Source organism: Equus caballus, chromosome 7, assembly GCF_041296265.1.
Source record: "Equus caballus isolate H_3958 breed thoroughbred chromosome 7, TB-T2T, whole genome shotgun sequence".
Taxonomy (NCBI): domain Eukaryota; kingdom Metazoa; phylum Chordata; class Mammalia; order Perissodactyla; family Equidae; genus Equus; species Equus caballus.
In genome coordinates this window covers 85,364,706-85,391,085 of record NC_091690.1, presented here as the reverse complement: position 1 = coordinate 85,391,085, position 26,380 = coordinate 85,364,706, and the positions used below count along the sequence as shown (strand labels likewise).

Sequence of the window (26,380 nt, the reverse complement as noted above, 5' to 3'; positions counted from 1 at the left end):
CATCATAGAACACCATCAAGAGAGTGAAAAGCCAAAGAATGGGAGGATATATTTGCAAATCTGATAAGGTTTAATATCCAGAATATATAAAGAACTCCTACCATTCAACAACAAAAAGACAAACAAACCAATTAAAAAATAGGCAGAGGACTTGAATAGGCATTTCTCCAAAGAAGATATACAAATGGCAAAGAAGCATATGAAAATATGCTCAACATTATTAGTCATTAGGGAAATGCAAATCAAAACTGCAATGAGATATCACTTCATACCTACTAGGATGGCTATAATAAAAAATGGAAAATAATAAGTGTTGATGAAGATGTGGAGAAATTGGAATCCTCCCACATTGCTGGTAGGAATGTGAAATGGTGTAGCTGCTGTGGAAAATGCTTTGGCACTTCCTCAAAAAGTTAAACATAGAATTATCATTTGACCCAGCAATTCCACTCTTAGGCACAGACACAAAAGATTTGAAAACAGGAACTCAGGTACTTGTACACAAATGTTTACAGCAGCATTATTCACAATAGCCAAAAGGTGGAAACAACCCAAATGTCCATCAATAGGAATATGGGTAAGCAAATTGTGCTGTGTCCAGACAATGGGATACAATTCAGCCATTAAAAGGAATGAAGCAGGATTACATGCCTACAACGTGGAGGAACCACGAAACATTATGCTGAGTGAAATAAACCAGATGCCAAAGGACAAATATTGTATGATTCTGCTTATATGAAACGTCTAGAATGGGAAAGTTTGTAGAGACAGAAAGTAGATTAGAGGTTATCAGGGGCTGGGGGTGGGAGAAAATAGGGAATTACAAAAAAAAAAAAAATTAAAATAAAAAACAGAAAAATGAAAAGTAGAAAATCAAACTCACCTGTGATCTATCTAGGATAATTGAATATCCTGCCAGTATTTTTTATTAATTTATTCATAATGATTAAATACAAAAGCTTTGGAGCCCAGACCTCATGGATCCAAAAATGCACTCTACTATTTACTAGGTATATGACATCTCTGTGCTGCAGCTTTTTTGTAAAATAAAAATAATAATAGAACCCACTTCAGATGATTTGTGGATTAAATTGGGTAACGTGCTTTTTTTTTTTTTTTTTTAAGATTGGCATCTGAGCTAACATCTGCTGCGAATCTTCTTTTATTTTTATTATTTTTTTCTTCTTCTCCCCAAAGCCCCTCAGTAGATAGTTGTATATTCTAGTTGTAGAATATACAGGTTAGTTGTAGGTCCTTCTGGTTCTGCTATGAGGGACGCTGCCTCAGCATGGTTTGAGGAGTGGTGCTGGGTCCACACTCAGGATCTGAACCGGTGAAACCCTGGGCTGCTGAAGCAGAGCATGTCAACTTAACCACTGAGCCACAGGGCTGACCCCAGGTGATATGTTTTAAGTGATTAGCACAGTGCTAGGTTCATGACAAGTGCTTAGTAAATGGTAGCTATTATATATATATTTTATATTTTGTAACACTGTAATTATACTGATTTGTATCCTACTTCTAATTTTCCTTTATTAAAAAAATTATTATTTTTTTGCTTGAGGAAGATTAGCCCTAACCTAACATCCATGCCAATCTTCCTCCACTTTATATGCAGGTTGCTGCCACAGCATGGCTGATGAGTGGTGTAGGTTCATACCTGGGATCTGAAATTGTGAAAATGGGTTGCTGTAGTGGAGCATGAGGAACTTAACCACTACACCATGGGGTGGCCCCTAAAAATTATTATTATTATTACTCCTTTTCTTCTTCTTCACCCCAAAGCCCCCCAGTACATAGTTGTATATTTTAGCTGTAGGTCCTTCTGGTTGTGCCATGTGGGACGCTGCCTCAGCATGGCCTGATGAGCAATGCCATGTCCATGCCCAGGATCCGAACTGGTAAAACCCTGGGCCACTGAAGCAGAGCATGTGAACTTAACCACTCGGCCATGGGGCCAGCCCCTAAAAATTATTTTTAATAGCTACATAGTATTTCATACTATGGCTGTATTATCATTTACTTAACCAAGCCCCTTTTGTTGAATAGTTAGGTAGTTTTTGATTTTTCGTTATTTTTAAAACATGCAGTGGTGGACACCCTTGCTTGATTCTCCCTGGCAGCCACGTTTGGTGTGACTTTGTTCCCCCTCAGCCTTCTGGGCGTTTGGGCTCCCATGGCAGTATGCTACCTTGAGTCAGGCCCCGAGCTGGAAACAGAATCTGAGTTCTAGTCATGCTTCAGCTCTATCTCTAGGCAGTGCTGGGGACTGCCCTTTCCTGTCTGGGTCTTTGCTTCCCCATCTGTAAAATGAGAGCTTCTTTAGAGGGAATATCTCAGGGTGCCTTTTCTGCTCTAGGGCTCTATGATTCTCAGATAATCCTTCACTAAGCTGTGGATTCCTCCAGCTCCTCTGTGGCCTTCCTCAGGGCTGTGTGTGCACACGCTTGAGCGTGTGTTTCAGTTTCTATTCTTAGCAGTATGATCTTTAAACAAGGAATAGACTTGTGCGTCTGTCTCATCTCAGATGCATGCAGCTCCTGCTAGGCTGTTTCATTCTCCACCAGCCATTCATTCACATTAGAAGCAGTCGCCCATAAAGGAAATAAGTGGATGGTGCTCTTCCATCAACTGTGATAAGGATCTAATGCTTTCTGATCTGGAGGGTTGGTTCTTTTTGGTCACCAGGCCTGAGCTCCATCTGACTCAGCTACAGATGAGGTCAGGGGTGTCTTGATTTCAGCACCTCCCTCCCCACTCCACCCCAAGATCTTTTCTCTGGGATGGGCCAGGGATGGTATTTGGGCAATGGTGGTTTTTAGAGATGATGAGTAACCAACATTCCAGATGAAAAGGTCATTGTTTGTCCTGAAATAAAGAGTGGACATGGATGAGTCTACTCTTCTCCAAGAGTTCTCAGTTGTGGAAGTGTCATAGAGTTAGTTACTTTGGATATTTAGATACACAAATTCAGATTCCTGGTCTGCAACCTCAGAGATTCTTATTTATCAAGTCTGGGGTGCAGCCCAGGTTCTTCATTTTAAGACGCTACACGGGATTCAGATATGCATCCTAGGAGGAGAACATTGGCATAAAGTAGCAGGATTTGCAAACTCTGAAAGCCCACACAGGCCAGGCGGGTAACATCAATCAGGTGGGATATGACACAAGAGTGCTGGTGACTCTGAAGAGCAAGAGCATCCACCCCCTTTCTCGAGGGCAGCCTGTACTTACCTTTAGCCAGTTGTCATATGATAATGCTGATCTGAGGGTGCTAGATGTCCATTTAATTTTTTTAGGAAGAGTTAGAAATCCATCTCTGTGAAATATCCTATTTTTAAATATTGGGAACCAATTCAAAAAATTTTAAAAATTCAAAATTCAAAAAATTTAATTGTGAGCCAAAACATATCTGTTGGCCAAATCTGGCCCTGAAATTTCTTGACATTCCCTTAGCCAGACAATCACTCAACTTAAGTCAGAACGATGCATTCAACAGCCCTCTTGATTGGCAGCATCACAGTGTCTCTGTGCCATGACGCTCTGCGGGGTTCTGGATAACACCCAGCTTGGCATGGGGCAAAGTACTCTGAACAAGGAAGTCAGGAGACCTGTATCTTGCTAACAACTTGCTAGGTGACATTGGGAAAGAAATTCCTTCCCTAGGTACAGGATTTCTTTCAGCAATGTCAGGGGGATAAGCTCTAGCATGGTTTTCAAGGTTCCAGGTCATTCTTCTCACGAAGATTTACGTACTTAACTATTTTCTCCCAGATACTTGAGAAGGAAACTTTTCAGGTTAAGATGAAAATTTATCTTTAATTGGCTTGAATAACAATTAGTTCTTTCTTTCCCATATTCTCCTGTGTCTTCAATGATTTGTTTTTGCAGGGGAGTCTCTTCTTGCTGCTGGCTTTTGGGGTATTTTCTAAGGGTAAGAAAGCACTTTGGAATAGAATGTCTAGGTGGAGTTGAGCATATGGACTTCTTGCTTGCTGAACGCTCAACTTTGAATCAAATAAAAAAAACAAAGGAGTAGTTGATATGGGGAACATCTTGAAGTAAAAAGGGATTTCTTTGATAGCTCAAATAAAAACCTGTAATTGAATCTTTTCTTCCCCTAGCTTTATGGAGATTTAATTCATATACCACAAAATTTACTTTAAAAGTGTACAATTCAATGGTTTTTAGCATATTTACAGAGTTGGGCAACTGTCACAACTATCTACTTTCAGAATATTTTCATCTCTCCGAAACGAAACCCCATGCCCATTATCAGTCACTCAGCATTTCCCCTTCAGTCCTGGCAACTATTAATCTACTTTCCATCTCCATAGGTTTTCCTATTCTGGACCTTTCATATAAATGGAATCATACAATACGTGGTCTATTGTGACAGCTTCTTTCACTTAGCATAATCTTTTCAAGGTTCATTCATGTTGTAGCATGTATTAGTACTTTATCCCTTTTTATTACCAAATAAAATTCTACTGTATGAATATACCACATTTTGTTTACCCATTCATCAGTTGATGGACAATCGGGTTATTTCCACTTGTTGGCTATTATGAATAATGCTGCTGTGAACTTGTGTGTACAAGTTTTTGTATGGACATATATTTTCATTTATCTTGGGTGTATACCTGGGGTGGAATTTCTGGGTTGTATGGTAACTCTATGTTTAACCTTTTGAGGAAATGCCAGACTGTTTCCCAAAGCAGCAGCACCATTTTATATTCCTACCAGCAGTCTATGAGGGTTCCAGTTTCTCCACATCTTTGTCAACATTTGCTATTGTCTGTCTTTTTGATTATAGTCATCTTAGTGCGTATGAAATGGTATTTCATTGAAGTTTTGATTCTACATTGAATCTGTTCCTCATTGGCCTGACTGAGGTCATATGCCCATCCTTCAGCTAATTACTGCGGCCAGTGGAGATTGATAACCCTAAGTGAATTAGAGTGAACCCCTGGATCTGGGAGTGGGTATCAGTCACTCCCAAACTACAGAGGGGAAATTTGTAGATACCATTTAAAAGGAAGGAGAAATGGATGCCCAGGAGGCAACCAACATGGTTTCTACAGGATGGGTTTGCTTGCTTGGTTTCAGTGTTGGAATTGTCCTGCACACAGAGATTATAGTGGTGCAGAGTAGGAAGGAAAGAAAATCTTGGTCAGAACTCAGGCAGAGAAGAAGCTCAGCAAATAGGTTATTGAAAGGTTCTGATGAAAATAGGTTTCTCCCTGAAAACTCTAGTCACCGGACACACACATACTCACCAGCTTCTATTTATTACTTCCTCTTCTTCTTCTTCATTTTTTTTTTTACTGGTCATACTATCATCAGGCTCAGAACCTCTGAGTTCTTCTCCGCCAGATGCAGAGTCACAGAATACTAAGAAGTTCACTGCAGTTGTTTTGGGACCAATACCTGATTCCTCCAGTCTAAATAGTTGTGGTGGCATAGCTAGGTTTTTGGTTCAGGCAATAACTTTCTTTCTTTTGGGTATTTTTGAAATTTGTTCAGCTTTTCTGATTACCATATCTTCTTGAAAGGAGAGAAAAGATTTGGATTGTAATCTGGAAAAGAAGGAGTGTAAGGAAGACACTTCGGTCATCTTCTTGGTCCTGAAGGATTATGGGAAAGTTCAGGGTTAGGCAGACACTGAGAGGCATTTGTGGGAAGCATAACTGGACTTTCCTCAGCTCTTCCTTGACATTGGTTTCCTCTTTTTCTCTCTCTTCTTTTTCTCCTTCTCTTCGCATTGATAACGAAGCTGTCATTGAGGCTTTTCTGGCTACGACTGCTGTGTAACAAATATCCCCCCTCCAAAAAATGGGTGCTTGTACCACCTAAAAAAAGCTAAAGAGATTTGACAACTAAATGCAATGCCTGACCCTACACTGGATCCTGTATTAGACGGGAAAAAAAAATGCTCTAAAGCACATTACTGAGTCAACTGACAAAACTGGAAGATGAATGGGAGGTTAGAATATTCGTATCAGTGTTAAATTTACTGAAGTTGATAACTCTGCTGTGGTTAAGTGAGATAATATCCCTATTCTTGGGAAATACACACTGAAGCACTTAGGGATCAAGGGCCATAATGTCTGTAGCTTACCCTTAAATGGTTCAAAAAATTCATCTCTATATATGAATTGTATATAAACTTATGTGAATATATGTTATATGTATATATGAAAGAGAGCGAGAGAAACAGATAGTGAGAGGAGGATGATAAAGGAAATGAGGTAAAATGCTCACAATAGTTGAATTTTGGTAAATGTGTATGGGTATTCTTTATACTTTATACATTGGAATTACTCCCAAATAAAAGGTCTAAAAAGCACAACCAGTTTACTGCTTTACTTTGCTCATGATTTTGGGGGTCAGGAAGGGCTGGGTTGGGCAGCTATTGCTTGGGGTCGCCCATGCAGTTGCAGTCAGATGCCAGCAGGGGCTGCAGTCACCTGAAGGCTCCGGGAGCTGAGCATCCAAGATGTCTCACAGGGCTGGCAGTTGAGGCTGGCAGTCAGCTAGGAGCTGAGCTGGACCTTTGACCGGCATGCTTCCATGTGGCCTCTCTAGCACAGCAGTCTCAGGGGAGCCAAACTTCGTACTTTGTACTTCCTTTCTCCCAGAGTGGGCATCCCAAGAGAACAGGTGGAAGCTGCATGGCCTCTTCTAGTTAGGCAGGATCTCTTTGGCTTCATCCTACTGGTTCCAAGAGAGTCATTAAGTTTTGTCCAAGAACTTGCAGTCATGTTCCAAAACCGGCATAAATGCTTATGACATGCCAGGCACTGTTTTGTATGCTTCATATGTATGAATTCATTTGATTCTTACTAAAAAACCCTGTAAGGTAAGTAGTCTTACTGTGTTTGTTTTAGAGAAGAGAAAACTGAGGCACAGGAGCTAAGTTTCTGACATCCCACCCTTAGTGGAAGAGCTGGGGTTTGAATCCAGACAGGCTGGCTCCAGAGTCCATGGCCTTATCTGCTCCCTTACATGGCCTCTTCATGGAACTTCAATTCCTGCTCATTTGGTTGAGCTGCCATACACATAGATAATCACTTTTCATTCACAATCCCTGGCATGCAAACTCCCCCAGTACATTCAACATTATGTGACACAATTCTTTCTTTCTCAGCACTGAGTTTTGCATATGTTGTTTCCTTTCCCTAGAATACTTTTCTGCCAATTATTCATCTGTCTATACTATTTATTCTTCAGGTCTTTTAGGAAGCCTTCCCTGACCACCCAGCTCCAGGGTGAGTGCTTCTCCTACGGGCACATACGACACACGGTGCTTAGTATTACAGACCTTATTATCATGCCTATTGTCCTCGCTGTTTCCCGTATTGGACTCTAAGTTCCCTGAGGGTAGGGACATTATTTTGTGCTCTGGTATCAAGCACAGGGCCTGGTATGTAGCGTGTAAATAAGTACAACTAATCTCTCACGCTCCTCATATACAATTACCACATATTTCTCACACATAAACACAGCCACTAAAGCACTCTCCTGACACACAAAATCTGTCACATCCAATCTTGGCCACGCACGCGCTCAATTACTGTGACTTATTCTCCATGCTCAGTCTCTGTCACATTCCTAACACGCCGTCACCACCGCAAGCCCATCACACACAATTACTGTGATACCGCTCTAAACCTCAATCACTGTCACATACTGCTTTTCACACAATCCTGGTCACCATCTGTACGCTTAAAAACAGGATATTTACTCTCCTACACATTGAGTTAAGATGACAACAGCTCTATTTTTTCCACACGCCTTCACATGCTGTATTTTTCATCCACAAGATCCCTGACAATCCCTGACATACACAATTATGGTCACACACTGTCTGCCGTCTTTTTCCCACTCCCACTTGACACCCACTCCCACACTTTCTCACACACACACCCACACACACGTGCACAGTCAAGGGACTGGAGGGGCACATCGGCTGGGGGCAGAGCCCTGGGTCAGCTCCGGAGTCTCAGCCCCGGGCCCGGCGGCCCCGCCCCGGCCCGCCCCCTCATGCATATGCAGTACCCCAGCCTCGCAGCCCGGCCCCCAGACGGCCATTTGTAGCGGCGCTGGAGGCTGCGTTGGGCAGGCGCTGCGGAGCCGTGCGGAGGAGCGCGCCCCCCGGCCGCTGCGCCCCTGGCCCCTGCCGACCGCCCCCTTCCCCGCGCCTGGGGCGCCGCTCGGCCAGCCCGGGCGCCGCGCTGCCGCACGGACCGGCCCTCCCGGCAGCTCCCGGCGCCCGGGACCCCCGCCCGGCCGCTCGCCCGCAGCCCGCCGGCCGCACACGTCCCCGGAGCCGGGCCTAGGGCGGGCGGCGGCTCGGCGTGGCCGGGCTGGGCTCGGCGGCGTCCCCATGGCCGCGGCCGGCTGGCGGGACGGCTCCGGCCAGGAGAAGTACCGGCTCGTGGTGGTCGGCGGCGGCGGCGTGGGCAAGTCGGCGCTCACCATCCAGTTCATCCAGGTGCCTGGAGCGGGCCTGCCGGGGGCGCCGGGGCGGCGGCGGGCGGGGGCTCGCGCTACCTGTGGCGGGGCGGCCGCCGCGACCCCGCCCCGGAGGCGCCGCGCGGGCCGGGGGCGGGCGGGGGGCGCGGGGCCGGCTCTCCCTCCTGCCCTGCGGCCGCGGCGCCGCGCTGCTGCCTGCCCGGCGCCCCGCTCGGCGTCCCGGGAGTCGGGCTTCTCAGGAATGTGTCCGGGAGGGCGGAGCTGGCAGGGTGGGAAGCGCCGATCCACCTTATCGCTCCGGCCGGGGCCGAGCCCTCCGGGAGAGGCAGCGCCGCCGCGCCGGGCTTCCTGCCCCGAGGGCCCGGGCGTGGGGCTGGAGCCCCGCGCGCTGCCTTTCCAGCCGCCCCGGCACCGTCGGTGCGATCCCGGGGGCAAGTTGGCCGCGGCTGCGCGTGGTCTCCGGGCTTCTCCGCGCGCGCCGAGCCCGAGCTGGTCGCTTCAAGCAGTGTGGTTCTCTTTGTGTGTGTTTGTGCTTTTCTTTTAAGTAATCTCTTAGGTAATATGTCCGGGTGGGAGTGTGTGATAATGCCCCAGGGAAATGGTGGCTTCGAGGAAGTTAAGAGTGTTCTCCGATAGGGGGGAGACCATTTCCTAGGAATTCCTGGTGCCTTCCTGCTTCTCGCCGTGCCAAGGTGAAGTTTGGGATGGGCCAGGCTGGGAGAGGACCGACCGAGTCGTGCGTTCCGTGTCTGTGCCAGCCACCCCCTCCCCGGCTCCCAGCCCTGTCTGGGTGCTGGAGGCGAAAAGTCGTGGTTTGTGGTAAAGAAAAGGGGGGTGGAATTCTTCGTTCTTAGGATTTGCTCTTGGTAAGAGGATTTGTTGGCCTTTTTTTGGGGGGTTTTTAGAAAGAGAAACCTAGATATTTCTCTGCTTTTGTCCGCCCAAGGTGTGGCATATGCTGGGAGAGAACGAAGGTACCCGTTTATAAAAGGTAACAAAGATATTCTTAGTATATCAAGAGTACTGTTAAGACGGTTTGGTGAAATATTTATTTCTGGTTTCCGTTTCACCCATTTGTTATCAATTGGGGTCCTCGCATAGCTTCTTTCATTTCACTTCACGTTTATAGTGACATTAAAATACAGAGCACTGTAGCATAAATGTGATTGTTACCTTTCGCATTGACGAAGTGAGCGATAATTGCTGTTATAATATTTCAAGGGATTATAAACTGCTGCTACAACCTTTGTATCCAGGAAGAGAAGGTGTTTATGTAATGAGCATTTACAGTCTGCTCATTAGTGGGTTAACAAAAAATCACACTAAGAGGTGAGATCGGTTTAAGTTTAGCAGGCTGCAGAGTCAGGATGCTGTCATGTTGCTATTTCCCTAGGGCCGAGAGAGACTTTAACTGATGGCAAAGCAAAACAATTTATAGCTAACCCTTTCTTTGGGGACTGTAGTGGCTGGGGGTGGGGGTGGTGGTGGTGGTGAGGAGAGAATAATCTTGGGTTTCACTATTAATAAAGTGTTACCTGAAGGGTTTAAACCACAAATGTTTCTTTAGTTTTTTGAGAGAGGGACCATCTGAATGTATTTGAATCTGTAAGTTTTTAATTCAGGTATTGGAACCTTTTGTTTTTGGGAAATAGTATTAGAAACCATTAAGATAATGGTAATTGCAGTCTTCCTAATGATTTTCTAGAATTTATTTGTTAAAGAAATATCTCCTTTATGGATAGTGCTATACCTGGGTGCTCTAGATTATATAAAAGAAGTAAGGGAGGCCTATATGCATATGACACATATTTATATATGGAGAAAGTGTGAGCTTTGAGTTACACAGCCTTAAGCGCCTGTCTTGCCCTGTCATTTATTGGCTGTGAGAATACTGCCAAAATATTCAGCTTCTCTGAGCCTCAGTTTTCTCATCGGTGAAATGGATCTGATCACACATTCTTTATAATCTTTTAAATAATGGAAACGTTCTTATCACTGTATCTGTCACGTAATATGTTCTTAGTTAATGATGGCAATTATTATAAGTTTGTACATGTACAGTTTTGTAACATTTAAATACAAAGGGAATTCAGAATCGGGGAGAAGTCAGTTTGGGAAGGATTGGTGAAAGGACTGTAAGGCTTGGTGGTGGGGAGAGAGGACGGATCTTACATGAGTGTGAGGGAGTCATATACTGGCTTGGAGAGAGAAGGCAGGCAAGGAGGGGACTGGGCTGGGCGGGTGAGTTGGGGCCAGTGAAGGGGAGGAACCTAGGCTTGGACTCTGAGTACACGTTCTGGAGAGGTAGGAGCCGGACCACCTGGATGGAGCCTCAGCTTGGCCCCTTGCTGCATATATAATCGTAGGCAAATTACCTAACTTCTCGGTACCTAACTTCTCAGTACCTCAATTTTCCCCATCTGTAAACTGGGGAAATACAAAGTTCCACTCACTGTTGTTGTGAAAATTAAATGAGTTAACATATATCAAGGGCTTGGAACAATGCCTAGTGCATAGTAAGGCTACAGATGTTATTATTGTTAGTATATTAATCTTAGATTGTGGAGCTAAAGTGACTATTTATCGTGTTCACTTAATAGAGCTGCTATTTATTGTCTGACTCCTGGGAAATTAAAATTCATTCTGCTGTGATTGTCTAGCAGTAATTGCAGGGAGAGGAGACAGCAGAACAGTAATAATCTTAACAGGCGGAAGTCAGTTCTCTAGGAGGTCAGGATGGCACAAATTGGTTTATTTATTTTTTAAGACTACTGAAATAAGACACTGTTTTCATAGTGTTCAATACATATTTTTCTCTTATTTAATCTTGAGCAGAAAAAATACAATAAACAAATTTGGGAGTGGAGAACTTAAAAACAACTTTGCCTTTAGCCCTGACTTTCTTTAACCTTAGATTTGTTTGTTACCTTCTGTGCCTAGGAAGAGCTGCAAAATTAGGAAATTTTGGAAATAATTTAATTTAGGAAGTTAAAGTCAATAATTACTTAATTGAGGTGTCTTTTCCTCTTTAAAAATGAATAAAGCAGATCATAAAATGTCTGTGATAAAAATGTAAAGTATTATGTTATTAAGAGTATGTGTATATACCTGACCTCCTTGTTTCTGTTGTTCATAGTTTTTTGAAAAATGTTTTAAGCTCTATTGGTAAATAGGACACCTGAGTGATGAGTAAACCCTAGTTAGGAAATGATCTTAACATTGTACAAAGTAAAATGGAGAAAGCATTGGATATCTGAGTTCCAGGTCTCCCTGCTCAGGTGACCCCGGGGAATCTTGGCATCCCTTAATCTCTTCGGGGCTTTAGTTTCTTCTCCATAAAATGTTGGGTTTGGGTGAACAAATCTCTGCATCTTTGAAATTCTAGATTCTTTCTTACTCAGTTAACTAGCTGTGTGTTTTTGGTCAGGTTTCTTAGGTTCTCCAAGCCTCAGGTTCCCCATATGAAAAGGGAGACTAGTAATAGTACCCTTAGGGTTTCGGAGTAAACAAAAGAGTAGATGCAAATCATTCAGCACAGTGGGGTCCACAGAGGAAGTAAATGACAATTGTTACCTGGTTTTCTTTGCTGCTGTTACTTCTGTATCTTGTTCCTCCAAAACAAACTTTGTCGTTTATTCATTTTTCCTTGACACGTAGTCTGGTCTGTTATTTGAAATCTTCAACACCCCACCTTCCCACCCCACCCTCATACTCTGCTCCTCACTTAGCTGTGGTATTTAGGTACTGACTGTTGATCCCATTTTGAGTTGGGGAAACTGCTTTTTATTAGTTGGGAGTTAATTTTAGGAAATAATGGAGTAATCCTTGGGTTTGGGTTACTGCTTTATCTGGCAACTCTGAGAAGACAGCGTACATGTTTTACAAAATTAAAGAGAGCGATTTCCCAGCTTCTCCTCTGTCGGCATCCTCACTTTTTGTTCAGCACTTTGTCAGGGTGTGAGCTGTGTGGGGGGCGGTTGCTTTCTCCTGTGTTGAGTTTTAGTCGGTCTTACAAGCTGTTCGTCTGGACCTGACGCAAACATTGCTTTTTATCTGGAGTTTGTCTCTTGACGACTGCGTTTTTGTTGCCTTTTCCTGGGGGCAGAGATCCTGGAAGAGATTTCAGGACTCATGTATTTGTGTTAATAGTTAATTGATCCATGTGTGAAGGTTGTGAGTTTAGATTCTTGAATTGCTGTTCTGTTGCCAATCTTGAAGACTCTTCCTGCAATCAGTTATCACTAAAAATAACTCTTATCTGTGAATTTGCAAGTATACCGTAGACTTATTTTTAGTGTGCAAATTATTGTTTTACATTTTCAGAGTGATTTACAAATAAAATCTTAGCATTGAATAATAAGGCACCTCTCCCAGTGGTGGTGCATACTAGAGATTTCCTCATTTCGGTAGCAGTTGAAAAGGTTCCACTGGCAATTCCCAGATAAAAATGCCAGAGACTCAAGGAAGCACACTTTCTTATAGAGGGTGACAGCTTTTGTCAGAGGAGAAGCAGAAGGAGATTCTGTCCTAGGATTTCTTAGAACTCATGTGCTCCAACCTATGTGTGTGTGTATGCGTGTGCGCGTAATTGTGCGCGTCTGTCTGTCTGTGTTGGGATGGGGAAGTTGCGGGAGCGTGGTGGGAACCCTTCTGTCTAGAATCCTGCTTTTCCTGGGTATAATACCATTAGAAGACAAAGTGATGACAGGCTGCTACCTACTGAGATGGGATGAAATTCGTCTGTATTGCTGAAATGTCATAGGTCTGTCCTAAGTTTGAAATGAAAGTAGTCTGTTTAATTCAGTTAGGAAAATAATTTGGTGGCTTTAAAAGTGGCGGGGGGGACGGAAAGAGACTTTGTTAAAACAGTCTTTTAAAGGATTTTTTTCAGATTAAAATTGATCTCATAAAATTGAAACAGATTTTGTGATGCCACATGAACATTTATTCCCTTTTTTTGCTGAGAAAAAATAGAAGTGTCTTTAGGGTGTTAGTTCTCCTGTGCGCTCCTTACTGAAAAGTGATAATGAGTAGACTTTCTCTCTGCTTGTAGACCGTGTGCGGTTAATCGTCATTGAATCTTCCTGAAAGGCCTTGATCTTGAATTGCTTTGGGTAGAGTCGCTGAGTCTGTGTTTGGAATTGAAACAGTTTAATGTCCTTGCTAGGCCTTTGATTTATTTCTATTTCACAAGGAAAAATATGTGCCAGGCTTTTATGAAAAAGACAAAGACTTATATATTTATTCACAGTTTTCTGTGTGCTTCTGAAAGAAGCAAAGAAACATCAGTTGTCTAAAATTGTGCTATTGGAGACATAATTAGACTGAGTTCTTCGTTGTCTTGTAAATTAGATTTTATTTTTAATGTTTTATAAAAGCCATGTGACGTTTGTTGGTTACATAGCATTAAATGGCATTAAATCATAGTTTAATTAAAAGTATTATAGTTGCAGGAATTATTTGTATATTATTAGTAGTTTAATATTGCCAATTAACTTACCTCGTCACCGCATATGGTGATGTTTTTTGTAGGAGAAAGAGCTTTGTATACAAGGAAGTAAATGTTGAGTATGAGACGTATGGATATAAATATAAAAATGACATCCAGTGTTGCTTTTTTTTAAAACTTTATCCAGATTTCCCAAATGCTAACATTTTACCATATTTGCTTTATCCTTCCCTCCATTTTTTTCTGAATCATTTGATTGTAAGTTGAAGACAATGTAAATACCTTATTTTTAAATACCTCCGTGTACATTTCTTAAAAACAAGGGTATTTGCTTCCATACACGTAGTATACAACCAAAATAAAAAATTAACGTTGATATACTACTAATCTGATATGCAGAAGTTTTTCAGATTTTGCTATTTGTTGCAGTAATGCCCTTTATAACAAAAGAAAATCTCAGATTATGCAATGCGTTGTTTCCATGTCTTCTTAAATTTGGAATAGTTCTTTAGTCTGTGTGTTTTATGACATTGACGTTTTTGGAGTTCAAGTTAGTTATTTGTAGTGTTCCCTCAATTTGAGTTTGTCTGTTTCTTCATGGTTAGATTCAGGTTATGCGTTTTTGGGGCAGGAATAACACAGAAATGATGTGTTCTTTTCAGTGCATTATATCAGGAGACATAAGATGGATTTTGATTTGATTACGGGTGCTTACCTTTTGACTCAGTAATCCCAAATCGAGGAATTTACCTTGAAGATACACTTTCAGCAGTATGAAAATTCACATGCTTGAGGTCACAGCATTGTTTGTAATTTAAAAAATTAGAAACAACCTACAGGATGGGAGAAGGAGTTGAATAAAATATGGTACATTCACCCAATGGAGCGTTATGCAGCTATGAAAAAAATAAGAAACGTTTCTATGAATTGATGTGGAGTGCTTTTCAGGATATATTGTTCAGTGAAAAAAGCAAAATGCCAAAGTATCTACTGTATGTATAATATACTACTTTTTGTTTAAGAAATAAGGGGAAATAAGAAAATACATATATATTTGCTTATTGGGGGAAAAATGGCATAGGAAGGATAGATCAGAGATTAATGAGATTATTGGTTATCCATAAGGGGTGAGTAGGTATGAGGTGGGAGGGAATGGGGGTGGTGAGCCTTCTGAGAATACCTTTCTGACTTTTGGAACCTTGTTAACGTTTCACAAACTCAGGTATATAAATAGCAAACACCAATAAAATCAAGTAATGAAGAAAAAAAGCCACCCTAAGGTGAATACAAACAAACAAATGAACTGAACCATATTTCAGATGCATAATATAACTACACTGAAGGGGGAAAGGAAAAAACAAATTTAAGTAACACTTGAACCTGGTATTTGGACTATGTCCTCAGGATAAAGACAAAAAGAACTCGAAACAAACATTGAACTCTGGTTAATAGGCATTTTTTTTTTTTTTGGTCACGGAGGCATGCGTTTACAATTTTGAAACAATTTTTTATACTAGGATTAAGCTAATAAGTAAATACATTGTGGAAAATGGGAGCCAAGTTTCTCAGTGTTGGAGAGGGGAGTTATAAATGTGGAAAGGGGGAGAGCTAGAATGAACTTTGATGATTGATTAGAACTGAAGATACTGGCATGAGCTCATGGTTTAAAAAGTATATAGATATAGAAATCGATATGTGTGAATATACATATACACATCTATACATCTTTTTTCCAGCTCCATCTGCTGAGAGAGCATAGAAACAACGATACCCCATTAGCAATGAGAACACCTAGTGACAGGTCTTGGTTTCTAAAGACCATTCTTTACTAAAAGGAACCTTGGAGAAATGACTGCCGGGGCTGGGCTGGGACAGGGAAAAATAGGAGATGAGCTTGGAGGAAATGCTTAAAAACGAAATGATGGTGGCATGTCAAGAGAGACACAGCCAACCTGGAGGAACTCCCACTGGCTAACCCTGGGACCATGTTGTGATCATTAAAATAAATTATGATAGTAAATTGATTATTGCCCATAAGTAAGGTAAGAATCTATGAATCCATGGTGATAAATAAATAAATGAAGGTGGATGGGAAGTTCTTCCTTAAGGTGGAATTCCAACTAATAAATCTAGAGTAAGTGGTAGAATTAGAAAATTACTATTTGGCAATCAAAACAGCTGATGCAAGAAAGAATCATAAATGAATGTTAAAACTAGTGGGTGAAAGTTTGAGAGTAGCCGAATGTTACCAGCCTCAAAGTATCTGCCCATAAGATGATATTAATTATCAAGGGGAAAATAATAACTACAGGGTTATTAACCTGGCTGACATCACCTTCACCAAGTGATCAAAGTTAACATCTCTGACCTTGCTTTGGGTAATGTTGATAAGCAGAGTTTGTTTTACTCAGGTATGCTAACAAGATCTGGTCTTCATAATCACTAGACACTGAATGAAATTCAGCCTATAAGAACCAAGTTGAGGCAGAAAAGGGGACCAACTTTCTCTCTGTTTAAGGAGAAAATTTCTGCTTAATTTTGTAGGCATATGTCTTCTGAGGGAAATGTTGCTAACTGTAGGTTAGGCCAGTTCAGATTTTGGCCATGATCTTTAGCATAATGACCTCTCTTTGCACTCATCTTGTCTTTTGCTATATAGATGTATTTTTTTTTCTTCTGTGTTCTGTGGTGATTTCAAAGGAAGATTCTCTTTTTTTTTTGCTACTCAGATTTACCTAAAAATTGTTCCTATTCTTAAACATGTTTGTTAGAAAATCAGAATAATAGTGTTTTATGTCCAGTTATGGAAAATGAGAAATTTAATAGTTTGGTTTGCTCTGTTTCCACCTGTACCCCTTGTGTAAATTTGACATCCTTATTTGAAGCAACTGAAGGTGTAGGTGATTACAATGCTTTTAAAAGATTGTGTTTTGTCATTCACCTTCTTTTTTGTTATGATTATGATAGTTAATAATACTCAGTGGTATTAATCCCTTTCTCATGGAGGGTTATTACTTTTATTTGCTATTTCTGTCATTCTGATTGGTTTCAGTGCTTACAAGCAGTCCTAAACTACAGCTGGTTTTTATTTTGAATTGTGATTTAGAGAACACTTTTAGGTATTTTATTGAAAAGATATCTAAGGTTATATTTACTTTTGCATGATAAGTGATGATTTGGCTGGGTATAAAATTTTTGGGTCCCCACATTTTTTGTATGAAAACAGTGGAGGTACTGCTTTATCTTCCATGTCTCTACTTTTATCTGACTGGTCTCAAGTTTCTATTCTGCAGGAATAACTTGTTTTCTACTTGTGTGCTTGTAGCCTTCTCTTATCGTTGGAAATGGAAACATTTATCAGGACATGACTGGAAGTGTTTCTCTGTTCAGTGGTTTTCCCTGGGAAATGATGACAAACACTCTCCAGTCTGGGGAGGTTTTCTTCTCCATTTTCATATTCATTTTCTCAGTTATTTTCTGAAATACCTATTATTTGTGCATTGATTCTCTGAACTCTTTATACCATATTGTCTTAAGTTAATCAGTGAAAAGGATAAGAAAGAATTTGTCAAATTTGCCTTCTGTATCACTGATTAAATTTTCTGGATATCAAATCTAATTATTGTCTCAAACAGATTTAATGCCTTGATAGCTCAGTCTGATATTAATCAGTGGTAATATTCTTGTCTTTTTTTTTAAGATTGGCACCTGGGCTAACATCTGTTGCCGATCTTTTTTTTCTTCTCCTCAAAGCCCCCCAGTACATAGTTGTATATTCTAGTTGTAAGTCCTTCTAGTTGTGGCATGTGGGATGCCACCTCAGCACAGCTTGATGAGTGGTGCTAGGTCCACGCCCAGGATCTGAACCGGTGAAACCCTGGGCCACCGAAGCAGAGCGCGCAAACTTCACCACTCAGCCACGGGGCTGGCCCCTCTTGTCTTGTTTTAAGGCCACAAAGCTGTTATTTTCTAAGGCTTGGTACTGTTTAATTAAACAGTTCCTTCCAGGGGAGAGGTTTGTCCTTCTGTGGCAGAATGTGTTTTTTTAATTTGTCCTCCCATGAAGAGTTGATCTTGGCTGTTCTTGGTGTTGGAAGTAAAGAACTGGCCATCCCTCAGACTTACCTTGGGACCCTGAGATTCCCCTTTTTTTGTTTGATGTTGAGGGGCAAGTTGATGCCAGGGAGCTTCACTTTTTGGAGTATTAGTAGCAGGATTTTAATAAATGTGAAATTCTATTAAATCTGCTAAGACATTCAGCCCAGTTTGGGTTTTTGGCTGAGAGGTATAATTTTGGAGAATTAGAGATAGTTAAAAGGGATAGTTTTCAAGTTTATTTTAATCCTTAAGTCTAAGCTTTCTGCACTGAGGCAAGTGGAAGAGGCTGGGCATGCAGTGAGTGTGTGTGTGAGAAGCTGTAAAATGCAGAGCAAGGTAAAGGTTTTTCTTGCTGTACATATAGAAACTGGAATGGCCTAGAAGCAAAAGGAGTCCTTTCTTCAGTGTGTGTGTGTGTGTGTGTGTGTGTGTGTGTGATCTGAAGTGTGGTTATTTCATATTGTTTTGTGTATAGATGTCTTTTTCATGATTTCATATATAAACTTTAGTTGTGCTTTCTCTCTCTCTTTTTTTTTTTAATGAGATGGCCATCTATTTCTCACAGTAGTACTTTAGGTAATTTATCTGCTGTAATTTATATTTTTGAAGGAATTCTAGTGAGAGGTTTTCCAGAATGTTTTCTTATGTTACTGTCATCACAAAGTCTGTAGTATCCTTGATGACTTTTTGAAAGGCATTGTAAGACTGATTTTTCATTCTTTCCTTTGCTATGAAATCTTGTACTTTTTATTAATTCTCAGATAATTTTAATTTCAGTTTGGATATCTCCTTGATTTTTAAGTAATTTAAATTTGCGGAAAGGTTGAGAGGATCCTTTTGTAGATTTCTAGCTTTCTTGGGCTATGGTCAAAGAATGTGACTGTGAATTCTCTGTGTTTTGGAACATTAAGACTTTTTAATGGCCAAACATACCATTGATTTTTGTAAATATTCCAAGAACATGAGAGAAGAATGACTATTTATTTGTAGCTTATAAGTTGCAAAGTTTTACACATACCTATTAAAATGGAATTTGTTGATGTATTATTCAAATCTTTACATCCTTTTTATTCTTGCTTGTTTAATCTGTGAAACTCTGAAATATGTTTATAATCTCCCATGAAGACTGTTTTAATTTTTTCATTTCTAATTTTGCTTTATTTTGATGTTATATTGTTTGATATATAAAATGTTATGATGATTAAATCTTTGTTTCTCTTATAATTAAATAGTATCAGTCTTGTGTGGAGTTTTATCTTGAATTTCATCCTGTCATATTAATTGTTGCCAGTGCTGCTTTTTGTTTGCATGCATTTACTTCTTTTGTATTTCACTTTTTCTTTTGGCATTTGGTAGTAAGCTTTTGTAAATAGTATGTAATGTGATCTTTAGAAGTCAAATTTGAGAGTCTCTGTCTTTTAGTAAAGGGATATAGCTCACTCACATTTATTGTATAATTTGTGTATTTGTGAAATAATCTACATAAATTTGTTTTTATCCTTTTTATGTTTTATATTCTTTGTTTTTAACCTTTATTTGTGCAGGCTTCATTAAGTTTGCTTTTATTGCTTTATTTCCTCTTCATTGAGAGTATAAAAGTAGAAATTATTTTTAAAATAGTTGTTGTTTCTGAGGAAGTTATCCTTTGTGGTTGCATTTGTCATAGTTGTAACTTTGTCTATAAAGTTAAACATCACAGCTGCTTTGTTTTTTAAAAAGATGTCCTAGACCTGGAAAAATTTATACTGCTTATCTGAAAAAGTCAGCTTGAAGTAATGTAGAGAATCCTTGTGAGTCAGGACATTTATTTAGATCTCGGTTCAGCTACTATATGACTGTGGCTTTGGACAAGATAACCATCCTGTGTCTGATTCACTTTGGCATTATTATTTTAAACCCTATAAACACTATAATGTTTACAAGTAAAACAGGGAGTATTTTAGTAGAGGATTTTATAGATTTAGAATGTTTTGCTGGAATGTCTGTTCCTTAGTTGTATTTGTACATTTTATTCTTCGTATTTACATTTTGACAGTCATAGACCAGGAATACTTAACGTTACACAGAAGTAAGCATATAGCAAAATGTTTGTTAATATTTATTATTTACTAGTATTAGGTGTTGAACAGGGCATAGTAAATAGTTGGAGAAAAAGCGGTCTTAAGAAAGATGAGTTGTATCTGTTGTGGTTCCATAGCAGCTCGTTACTGAAGAGGACAGTGAACTGAACTGTTCATTTTGGATTTCCGAGTTTCTCTGTAATTAAAAGATTATCTATGTGTGGCATGTGCACACTTGAGTCTTTAGTTTTAGACGTTTTAGCAGTTGATCCATAGTAGTCAGTTTTACTCAAAATAGTCTTTGGAGAAGATAGTCCTGTTTTAATTTCTTTCTGGAAATTCTGACTCAGGAAATGTAAAACAGCCTGAGAGTAAAAAGTTTTAAAGATTTATTACTTTTGTCTTATTTCCTGGTGGGTTTTCTCTTAATGCCTTGTTTTTGGTTAAATGATGACATGTGGTTGAGATTACAACAGTCAGCAGTTTGTTAGCTGAAAGGAAAAGAATAGTAAGCAAGTAGTCGAGTCAAACTGCAAAGGAAGGTTTGTGAGAGATATGACATTAAAGTTTCAGAAATCTTGTGGAAAAGATAGATGACTATTAAATTTGTAATTTTTGTCCCTTTGGCCTCTGAAATTAAGATGTCAGTTAAATAAGGTAGGGAAATTTGCCTCGTGTGTATATACTTGTGCACGAGCTCACAGCCATGTATCTTAAACTGAGAAAGGAGTGATTTTAAGGTTTGGGAAGGGTTTGTGGGTTTTTGGAATGAAAAAATTGGAGATAAAATATAAAGCAAAGGTGTGGGTCTGTGATAATTTAATGACTTGCAGATGTTTAAATAAATGCTTATAGCAGCTTAATTGAGTACTACATGAATTTATTATTTTCAGATATTTCCATGGAAGTTCAAACAGCTTGGTTTGAATTAGCTACTTTTTAATTATCCAGTTACTTAATGTTAAAAATTTCTTTTAACCACTGCAGTGTTTTATGGTAAAGCACTTTTCATTTAGTTGAAAATTAAGAATGGAGTAGGAATTAGTGAGGTTTCATATTAGCAATTGAATCTTCAGAAATGTTGGATCTTGGGATTATTTCTTTACCATTATGAAGTCTGGTAGGTTCTGTGATCATAATAGCAGCAGGTGTTAAAATATTATGGAAAAGTTTGATTTCTGTTCTAATGTTAGATTGTGATTCTCAGTTCTTAATTTTACATTTGAAGACACAGGGTGATGTTTATTTTTTTTCCTCCTTCCTCAAATTGCAGATTATGTATTTAGTTAGCTTTCTTTGCAGCAGACTGTTTCAGGAAGGAGCCATTGCCTGAGCTGATCTGTCAAATGAAGTTGTCTGACATGGGTTACTTTAGTTTGTGGTTTTAGATGAGCGGTACATGGTACACAGCTGTTGCTCCAACAGCTTTGTTCCAGCTGTCTTACTGGCCTGTCACAAAATACCCCACATTCCTTTTTTTTTTTAATGGAACCTCTTGTAATATTCTATATTTTATTACTTAAAATGGATCCTGCTAATTAATGACTTTACTTTTATGACTATCAATAGCTATTTATTTAGAATGATGCTAAAATGGATTATCAGTAATAGATTTAAAGCCTTGTCATATTTGTAATTTTTTCTTGTGAGTTAAAGTTGCAGTTTTGAAATATCATATGAGACAAGTTAAGTGGTTAACATTGAAGAAGGCACCAAACTTAAATAATGTCCCCAAATAAGTAGTTGGTGTCTGGATAATGAACTGTCTTCTAATTTCTTATTTTAACCTTGAGTTTGTGTTAATTTCAGTAGAATTCTAAGATGAAAAGTCATAATATTGTGTTTATAAAGCTTGTATAGAACTTGTAGGTAGACTTGAGTTTGCGTTTTTGATAAGGTGGTTGGCCTTCATATTTTCTATCCTATACAATAACTGAATTATAATACTAAGGGTTTCTGCTTTTGTTTTGTTTTTTAAATAAGGAACGGGGACCTATGAAGGCTGTTTTGAATCAATAATGACTTATTTATATTGAGCATTTTCTGTGTGTTAGACATCAACATTGTGTGTTACAAGCATCACGTTATTTAATCTTTACAATTTACTATTTCTTTTTTACAGATGTGGAAACTGAGGCTCAGAGGTTAAGTAAGTTGCTCAAGATCCCACAATAATGGCTGAGAAGGGACTTGAATCTGTATTTTCTGATTACAGGCGCCTAAGGACTACACCATACTACCTTGCGCAAAGAAGACACTATTTATTTAATGAGTTACCTTAAAAATGAAGTCTTTAAGTTTTTCTTTCTTTTTAAAAAATGGTTAGGTTTATGAAGCACTTGCCATTCACTTGAAAGTGGGAGAGCTGGGATTGAGTAGGGAGTGAAGTTGGTTCAAGCGTCCTTTTGCCTCCTGGTCTGCCTCCTCCTGCCTCCCCGAGATCCATTTCCCATTACTCGAACACACGCTGCTCTGCCCAGCCGGGCAATCCCAGACACCTTCTCCACACCTATTTGGAATTCCTGCTGTCACACAGTGTATTATGTCTGGAGAAAAGTGGTCTGATCACTCTTAGTCACAATCCGTGTGTAGTGTACCTCCATGACTCTTCTGAAGCTGTGTCCTTTACCAAGTATGTCTTTTTATCTGACTAATCCTTAGTCATCTTTCTGCTTGTGACTCAGAGTTCATCTCCAGCAAGCCCTTCCTCAGGGAATATCCAGATTGCACTAGGTGCCACTCCCATGTGCTTACATAGTATCTTGTACATTTTTTTTCTGAGCCTTTTGAGAGTGAGTTGTGGAAGTGATACCCTTTTAGTGTTTATTTCCTAAAGAACAAAGGAGAGTCTTTTATATAACCTTAGTACAGGTATCAAAATCAGGAAATTATAATACTGGTATCTAACCTACATTACTTAAATTCACCAGTTGTTCCAATCATGTCCTTTATAACAAAAGGAAAAAAATATTTTTGGTCCACGATCCAGTCCAGGATTGCATGTTGCACTTATTTTTCACGCCTTTTTAATCTTAACATATTTGTAAAATATCTCATTCTTTGGATTGTCTGATGTTTTCTTATCGTTAGAATCAAATTGTGTTGTTTTGGCAGAAACATCACACAAGAAAAGTCTTTCTCCAGTACATCATGTTAAGGAGGCACATGTCTGTTTTTCCCATTACTGATGGTGTGAAATCTGATCACTTAGTTAACCCCTCAACAGTTACTGCTGTTCCCTTTGTAATTAATAAATATCTTGTGGGTAGAGCTACTGGAGCCAGTTAGTGACTAGTCCTTTTTGAACCGTTGGTGGTGTACCGCTTTCTTTAGCTCCTCTCCCTTCTCCCATTCCTTGTTTCCTGGTTTCCTTCTCTCTTTCTTGTTAGACTTGCTGTCTCCAATTTGCATTTCGTGAGAAGAATGGTTTTTTAAAATGCTTGCATCAAACTCGTATTTTCTTTAGGGGCAAAAGCTCCTAGTTGCTACATTTACTTTATTCATTAAAAGGACCTATACTTTCTTGGTCTTGGTTTCTTCATCTATAAAATGAAAGGGCTGAAATAGATTATATCTAAGGTCCTTTCAGATTCTAAAGTTTTGTGACACACGAGTTTATGAGTTTTTAATTAGAGTGTTGTCTGGTTTGCCCTTTCTTCCCCTACGGTTTTTGAAAAGTTGTCTTCATACTTCTTCCTGTACAATATATAAATGGCTCATTGATTTGGCTTGTAATAGAACCGCCCTTGCTTTGACTGGGACCATGACATCCTTCACACCTGGATAATGCCTCTTCCTAAGCTGGAAGACAAAGTGGTATTTTTCTCTTGTGGTAGACTGGCGGTGGGGGTGGGAGACTCATTCCCACAACAGTCAATAAATAAATCCTGTCATTCCTTGGAGTTTTCTAAATTGCTTAAAACAAAAAAGAGAAGAAAAATACCACTTCAGTCCAATAGTGTTTATTACCTTTAAAAACATGATTTATGTATACTTTCTTTTGGAGGGTTTCACAGAGTTTCTAATCATTATATCATAATTTCTAAGGAAGTGAGAATCATGATTCATTTTGGAATTTAGAGCAAATTATTTAGTTGTAGAAGGTTTTTCATTATAAACAAACTGAAAGTCAAGTGTTGTTTCAACATTGTCAATACTTTTAAGTTCTGAAGTAAAAGCATTAGGTTGTTTAATGAATTATAAAAAATTCATTGGCCACATTTTAACTTTTAAAATAAATCTTCATTAAGATTTTTTATAATAACTAGCATTTACCTTTTGTGATGTTTTACATTTGTGTAGTACTTTAGTTTTCAGAAAACTTTTGTGTACATGGTTTCCTTTTATACCCGTAACAACCCTTTATGATGGGAAGGTGGTGTGATGTTGTCGTCGTCGTTCTTTCTATTCTATAGAAGAGGGAATGGAGGCTTAGGAAGAAGTAATTTGTCCAAGGTCCTATAGCAAGTGAACAGTGAAGCTGTGATTTACGTTGGTTTTCCTGACTCCTAAAACGTAGTGGTTTTCTTACCATGGGACTGTGAATGTTAAATTGGAACAAAAATGCCAACATTTACCAGAGGGAACTTTTCTGAAAAGAGTGATATATACTCATTTAATGAATGAAATTCTCTTATGTGACTGTTTCCAGTATGAATCTGGGAGGTGCCCCGAATAGGGGAGGAGAAGAGGAGGAATCTCAGAGCAGGTTCCATCTGAAGCGCACTTGATGGCTTGATAAATTTCTACTAAAACTGCTAATGATGCGCTGATGAAAGCTAGCATGGGGCCAAAGATTTGTAATGGCATCCTCTCTCTAAAATGTAGCTTAAAATGAGACTGAGGTATCCATTCTACGAATATCGCTGTTGTATACATGTGTGAGAATGACAAACAACAAATTTACATATTGATTACTTATTGGGGTGAGGAGGGGTGCGTATGATTGTCGAGGGACGTGTAAGGGTCTAGAATCATTGCTAATGTTTTATTTCTTAAATTGTGAAGTAGATATACATATTCTTAATATTTTTTCTTCATAACATTTTCTGAGATATTTTATAGTTAATTAAGAACAAGAATGTACTCTGAATTGACTTAAATATGTAGTCAAATGGAAACTTAGCTTTTCATTTGGTGTTCAGGGTATCATGACTTGGTTGACAAGACGCAAGTGTGTTCTTTAGGGGTTTTCCTTCAGGGTGGGAAACTATTTTTTTTCCCTGTCTGTTCAAACAACAAATAAAACTTGAGTACAATTCTTATTACAGTAAACAGTTTGAGTTTGTGAGCAAAACTGTTTTGTGTGAATGTGTGTATAGAGGTGTGTTGTGATTTGCTTTTAAAATACGGTACACATTTTCTGAAGATTTCTCCAAAGCAGAGTATCGCATTTCATCTTGCTGGTTACAGGAACTGATGAATAATTTTGGCTTAAATTTCCTGTATGAAGAAGTGATACCTTTAACTTTTCCCAGCACGAAATTCTTAATGCTATTTGTAGGTATACAAAATAATGCTCACGTAATGTGGTTTTAGCGAGGCGTGAGTAAGGATTAAAAGAAAATCTAGAGTATCGCATACTAGACTTTCTCTCTGCTATATACTGTTGACATGTTTGCTCATGAAATTCACTCATTTATAAAATGGATAACTTTTGGACTGAGAACATTTTCATCAAGAGTGTGTTCTTTTTGGTAGAATTCTTTATTTGTTTTAAAAATGTACTACCATTTTGGTGGCCTTGTGAATGAAAGGAATCTTATTTCCTGGTTTGAATGATCATGGGATTAGAAAAAACCCTGTTGATGGTTGTTCGTCTAAAAGCGTTGCCTTTATTTGGGTAGTTCTGGTTTTTGGAGAGGTAAGGTGGGAGAGAGAAAAGGAATTCTGTGTTGTTCAATGTGAAAGTATGTACACTTAGATGTTGCTAATTCCCTCAATAAAGACATTGATTGAAAACGTGACTTAAGGGCATCTTCAGATTTATAGATTATGTGTGTTTAAGAGGAAGTGGGTGGGGTGGGGTGGGTAAGAGGTGGAAGGTGGGGGAAGGTGGAATCAATGCTCTTGTTCTTGAGTTTAGAGGTTTGAATTATCTCCTTTTTTGGGGATACAAATTAACTCCTGGTGTAAATTGTGGAGTCCCTTGGTGATTTTGGGTGGATCTGAATGTCATCTGAGGACTGGACTCACGTGGTATTAACTTTTGAGAACTTGAAAATGTGTTTTGCTTATGGCGTGGTTTAATGTTGTCAGTTTTCTTTGTCTGGTGTCTTCTCAAAAGCAGAACCAT

At 39.3% G+C, this 26,380-nt stretch overlaps 1 protein-coding gene across 3 annotated transcripts in view; it reads left to right on the top strand.

Annotated features, from left to right (window-relative positions):
• The first annotated feature begins 8,092 nt into the window (after window positions 1-8,092).
• RRAS2 (RAS related 2) overlaps window positions 8,093-26,380 on the top strand; it is a 70,141-nt gene continuing 51,853 nt past the window's right edge. Inside the window, exon 1 of one of the 3 annotated variants that reach the window (XM_023646079.2) lies at window positions 8,093-8,497. In XM_023646079.2, the coding sequence (XP_023501847.1) occupies window positions 8,390-8,497 (108 nt within the window). In that variant the 5' untranslated portion in view covers window positions 8,093-8,389. Of the gene's footprint in view, window positions 8,498-8,647; window positions 9,000-9,162; window positions 9,345-26,380 lie in introns of those variants that run through there. The other 2 variants (XM_070274808.1, XM_070274809.1) reach the window with 2 other exon arrangements.